Genomic DNA, 5,071 nt, shown 5'->3' with positions numbered 1-5,071 from the left:
ACATAAGAATTTGAGATATGTATGTTTTGATGGAAAATGACATGACTATAAATGAATAACCCCAACACAAAACAATAATATTTGCCAACTAACGGTTTGCCAAAATAAAAGACACAAACATTTAGATATACAAACATTTAGATATATATATATATATATATTGAAAGAATCAAAATCAAATCTTATCTTCTTAAACAAGAAACAATAAAATCCTTGATATCATAAGTAAAGTGATGTGGAACAAGGACATCAAATATATCATAGAGAAAGATCACGTGTGACAGATGTAATTATACTATATAATTTATGTTTAGTACGTCCTTTAGTTATTACATGAAAATAAGAAGACAAAATCTTATAAAACCCAAAAAACCAAAGGCCTTATGCCATTAATAATCAACAATGATTTTAGACACTATTGTTAAACCGAAGGAAGGCAAGATTTGATGAAAGAAGACCCATATGAACAATAATGCAATTCCCTTAATAATATCTACCTCAATTCAAGTATTAGCTTATACAAATAATGACTTCCATGGTTGTGTGTTTTAATTCAAATTTTTAATTATTTGTTATTTACCTCTTTCTCTTTTGTTGTTTTACTAATTTTTATTATTGGTCGTACATATAAAACAAAAGTTTTTAAAAAAATGTTGGCCATACACATACCCATAAAAACCAAAGCATGACTAACATTTGTCACAACTCCCAGTCTTCACTTGATCTCAAGATACATTTGAAAAAAAAAACAAAATACTTGATTACTAACTACCAACATAAATAAATCATAGAAAACCCTAAAATTGAAGAGATATTCATCTTTAAATATATTTGTTTGAACTATATACTAAAGTTTAATAGAAACATATAGAGAATGAAACCTTTAAAAAAGAAGAAGATAGAATGTTAGAGAGAAAGAGAGACAGAGAAAGAAAGAGATATGATAATGATGACAGATAGAGCAGAGAGCACAATTAAGACAACGTGGAATGATTATTTCACAAATGTTGATTAACAATGCTCTCTCTCTCTTCTGTCATCTCCTCCATCTTCATCATCTCTTCATCATACTCTCACGGTTTATATACATGCATTGTTCAAATCAAAAGCATATAATATATATATATATATCTTAATTCTATCCCCCAAAACAACTATTCCTCAAGAGTTTGTCTTTCTTGAACATTTGATCGTCCCTTATTGATTGAGTGTTTTGTCTTTTTCATAAGTTTGATAAAATAAAGCACATTGAACTTTGGCAACTTATGCTTGATTGAGTGTTTTGTCTTTTTCTATTATCTATCCTACACATAATGTTTCCGCATAAGTTTTAATGTTTCCACTTAAGTTTCAATATTTTTCTCTTAACTATAAATGTTTCCACTTAAGTTATAAAATTTCCGCTTAGTTTACAATGTTACGGTCAATTTTGCGTGCTTTGATCCGGTAAGACTTATGTTTAGAATAACGATGTGTCATACACCACTCGGGCGCATGTCTACTCTCTGTTGGAAGGGAAGGAAATGGTCGCAGATGATGTGATGGACGTATATGTATTGATAATCATGGAACAGATGAATAACGAACCGTACCCTTACAATGTACGCGCAGCAATCACCCGATCACTTGCTCTTTTGATGCCCTCATCAGAGCACACAGGAGACGAGTCATTGCTCATGATGGCTGATGCTATACGCCGGTTTGCAGATGTCGACGTCATCTTGATGCCTATTATACTTCATGGTCACTTCCATCTCCTCGTACTCGATAAAGTGAAGAAGGAATATATTCATTATTCCTCGTCCGTCAGTCTGAAATATGATCAAGATGCCATCCACATGGTAAACAATATTTTCATACGTTAAATCTATTTCTATTTTCGTCGCCGTTTGGCTTGACCGATGCATGTTTTGTTGACAGCAGGAACTATTTGATAGATGTTTAGTAATCGAATTTGGTGATAACGCAACGGAAGCTTACCCTCTCAAACACGAACGGAATTGCCCACGGTAAAAGCCGGGTATAGTCGATTGTCCAGTCTATGTCATGCATTTCATAGAGCAAATACTCGCTGGCGAGAAACTAAAACATCCCCAGAGGGACATTCCACACTTGCGTCTAGGTTTTGCGGCTCGCATATTGATGGATGGCATTGCTCGTGGTCGCCGAACTTCTGGAGAATCAAAGAACTATTAGGATATGTTTAACAATACGTTCTTATTAACTTGACTTTTCTTCTAGTTTGAGTTCTGGACATGTACTTATTTGCATATCACTCTGATGCTTTGAACAAGAGTTGTTTGTCATGCACATATATGCTTGTCTACTTAAACAGAATCGTTCTTAGTTAAAATTAGTTCATACTGCTTAAATGTCGCGCATACTGCTTAAATTTCGTTCATACTGGTTAAAATTAGTACATACTAGTTAAAATTAGTTGTTTTCACTTAAAATTAAAACATACCGCTTTTGTTGTGGCAAGCTGCACGTAAATAACATCATGTAGTCGATCAGCTATCGATGCATTACAGGATCTACGGTTATGACCAGCATCATGGCAATGACTACATTGTAATTCGTGGATGATTGATGCTTGTGACTCTAGACGCTTCCGTCTTGGCCGACCAACTGGCTTCTTGGTGATTGGAGGGCGCACAAGTAGTTCGTGGTTGATATCATCTGGTTTGTCATTATCTGGTACTGAGAATATGGCTTCTGCATATGCTTATCGGTAAGAGTCCACTGTGAAGTAGTCATCGACATATCGATGAATATTTGTGTCTGTCTATAGTATTGCCGCACATACATGTTTGCATGGAATGCCATATACCTGTCACGTACGACATGAGCATGTCTGAGCGTTCAAACTGATGCAGTAGTTCTTCTGGTCAACCACTTCAAAATGGTCACCGTCGGAACGGCCGACCAGTAGGTTGCGAGACTCTTCAACAAGTTCCTCAATCTTTCGATGTATGACAGGACATAGACGTCTCTCCCATCTGTGAGATTGTTCATGTCGATGACACAACATGCCTATCAGCTTAAACCTTTGTACAAAAGACAAGTCATGAAATAATAAGCGGAAATATTAAAACTTAATCGGAAAAAATATAATTTAATCGTAAACGATGTAACTTAAGCGGTAACAATTAAACTTAAGCGAAATATTTGAAACTTAATTAGAAAATTATAATTTAATCATAAACAATGCAAGTTAAGCGAGAAATTTTAATATTAAGTGATAAAAATTAAACATACGCGAAAAAATTCAAACTTAATAGGAAAAGTTATAATTTAATCGTAAACTATTTATATTAAGCGGAAACAATTAATATTAAGCGAAATAAAATGGTGCGTACCTTATCGAGTCTACCATGTTTGTGACAGGGAGATGGCGTGCCTCTTTTATCCATGCATTAAACGACTCTGCCACGTTTGAGTACATCTCTCCCCATCTCTCACCTTTGAACATGTAGTTCGCCCAGTCCGCTAGATCGGGTTTCTACATCAACCATTGATGTGCATCCACCGATGTGTTTAACAGATCGGCAACAATGTCATCAAATTCTTTTTCAACACATGAAAACACAATTCTCGATAATATAGACTAGCACCTTTCTTTCAGTGACTTGCCAAGTCTGGCATTTGCTTTCATGAAGTTTGCTTCCAAGTGGCGCAAACAATATGCATGCGGTGAGGAAGGGAATACCTTTGCGACAGCATTGATAAGGCCCTTGGACCTATCAGATATAATTGTAATAAGTTTCACATATTCGTCATCATCGTATATAGTATCTCCAAGCTTTGACAAGAACCATGTCCAGTTCGCATCCGTTTCATTATCTACGATTGCAAATGCCATATGAAAGAAACCATCGTTCCCATCTTTTCCCGTTGAACCTAAGAAAGTGCCCCCGTATTTACCGAGCAAGTGAGTTCCATCTAGGTACAGCAATGGCCTGCATCCTGTCTTGAAACCAATGACACATGCTTTGAAGGCAAAAAACGCACTCTTGAAACGGGGACCGTCATTCTCTACGATAGCAACCCTACCAGGGTTTGTCATTAACACCTTCTTCGCGTACCACATCAATAAATCATAGCTCGCCACCTCACTCCCATGGAGAACCTCCTTGGCGACCTCTTTCCCTAACCAAGCTTTTTTATAGGATAAATAGACACCGTGGTCTCGCAACACATCACGCTGAATGTCAATAGCCCTCTACAGGGGACGGTCCTTCGGCTTTTGTATTACACGTGCACTCACCCACTTTTTTTATGCCTTGGGATGTGAGGACGTGCCAATACCGCCACCACACGTGTGTGTGGGATACATCGTCTTGATCCTAAACGTCTGGTGGTTACCTTCCATGGACACGTGAGCACGCCATTCACAACCTTCAGCAGCACACTTGATAGTCACTCTCTGCTCGTCATTCTTGATGAATGTAAAGTTAAAATCGCGTTTGATAGCAGAATTTCTAAGTGCATCCTTAAAATGTTCACTATCAGAAAGCTGATCACCGACTTCCATTGAAACAATCTCATGATCATTTGACGAAGGCAGGATGGATAGAACACCCGCAAGTTGTTAATGCGGTGGAAATGTGGCCCTGTTGAGGGACATACTTTCCGTAAATGAATCGCTGTAGAGTACAAATCGGATAAGTTTAAGTGAAATCATGGCACTTTTATGCTCAATCAAACAACTTTAAATGAAATCGGATAAATTTAAGTTAAATCGGACGAGTTTAAGCGAAATCAAAAAAAAATTTACGCGAAATCGCATAATTGTAAGCGAAATCAAAGAAGTTTAAGCGAAATATAACAATTTTAAGCGAAATCGGACAAGTTTAAGCGAAATAGTTTACTCTTAAGTGGAGGACGGAAATAGTTTAAGCGAAATCGAAAAAAGTTAAGCGAGAACATAAATTATTACGCGTAAATGGGGAAATTTAAGCGGAAATATATAATGTTCACAAAAAAAGAAGGGTTTTGTGGAATTAAAAATTAAAAATAATAATTAAAAAATCAAAATAATGGTTGGAGATAAGGGGGACCGAACCCCGTG

The 5,071-nt window shown here is 36.5% G+C and overlaps 1 protein-coding gene across 1 annotated transcript; it reads right to left on the bottom strand.

Moving 5' to 3' along the window:
- Positions 1 to 2,353: 2,353 nt before the first annotated feature.
- LOC120277712 lies at positions 2,354 to 4,534 on the bottom strand. Its single transcript, XM_039284564.1, has 6 exons — positions 4,366 to 4,534; positions 3,710 to 4,149; positions 3,360 to 3,502; positions 2,842 to 3,047; positions 2,465 to 2,715; positions 2,354 to 2,383 (listed from the first exon to the last, which is right to left on the bottom strand). Exons 1-6 carry the CDS (start codon positions 4,532 to 4,534, stop codon positions 2,354 to 2,356), a joined length of 1,239 nt encoding a protein of 412 aa, XP_039140498.1.
- Between the last annotated feature and the right edge of the window lie 537 nt (positions 4,535 to 5,071).

This window comes from Dioscorea cayenensis, chromosome 15 (assembly GCF_009730915.1).
Source record: "Dioscorea cayenensis subsp. rotundata cultivar TDr96_F1 chromosome 15, TDr96_F1_v2_PseudoChromosome.rev07_lg8_w22 25.fasta, whole genome shotgun sequence".
Taxonomy (NCBI): domain Eukaryota; kingdom Viridiplantae; phylum Streptophyta; class Magnoliopsida; order Dioscoreales; family Dioscoreaceae; genus Dioscorea; species Dioscorea cayenensis.
This window is presented reverse-complemented; position numbering and strand designations above follow the sequence as displayed.

Bases quoted from the DNA above. Each gene is read 5' to 3' on its own strand.
- LOC120277712 (XM_039284564.1), bottom strand. From the start codon at position 4,534: ATGGAAGTCGGTGATCAGCTTTCTGATAGTGAACATTTTAAGGATGCA. The intron at 4,150-4,365 runs GTAACCACCAGA...AAGCTTGGTTAG, and splicing joins TGCTCACGTGTCCATGGAAG to GGAAAGAGGTCGCCAAGGAG. The intron at 3,048-3,359 runs GTACGCACCATT...TTTTGTACAAAG, and splicing joins AACATGGTAGACTCGATAAG to GTTTAAGCTGATAGGCATGT.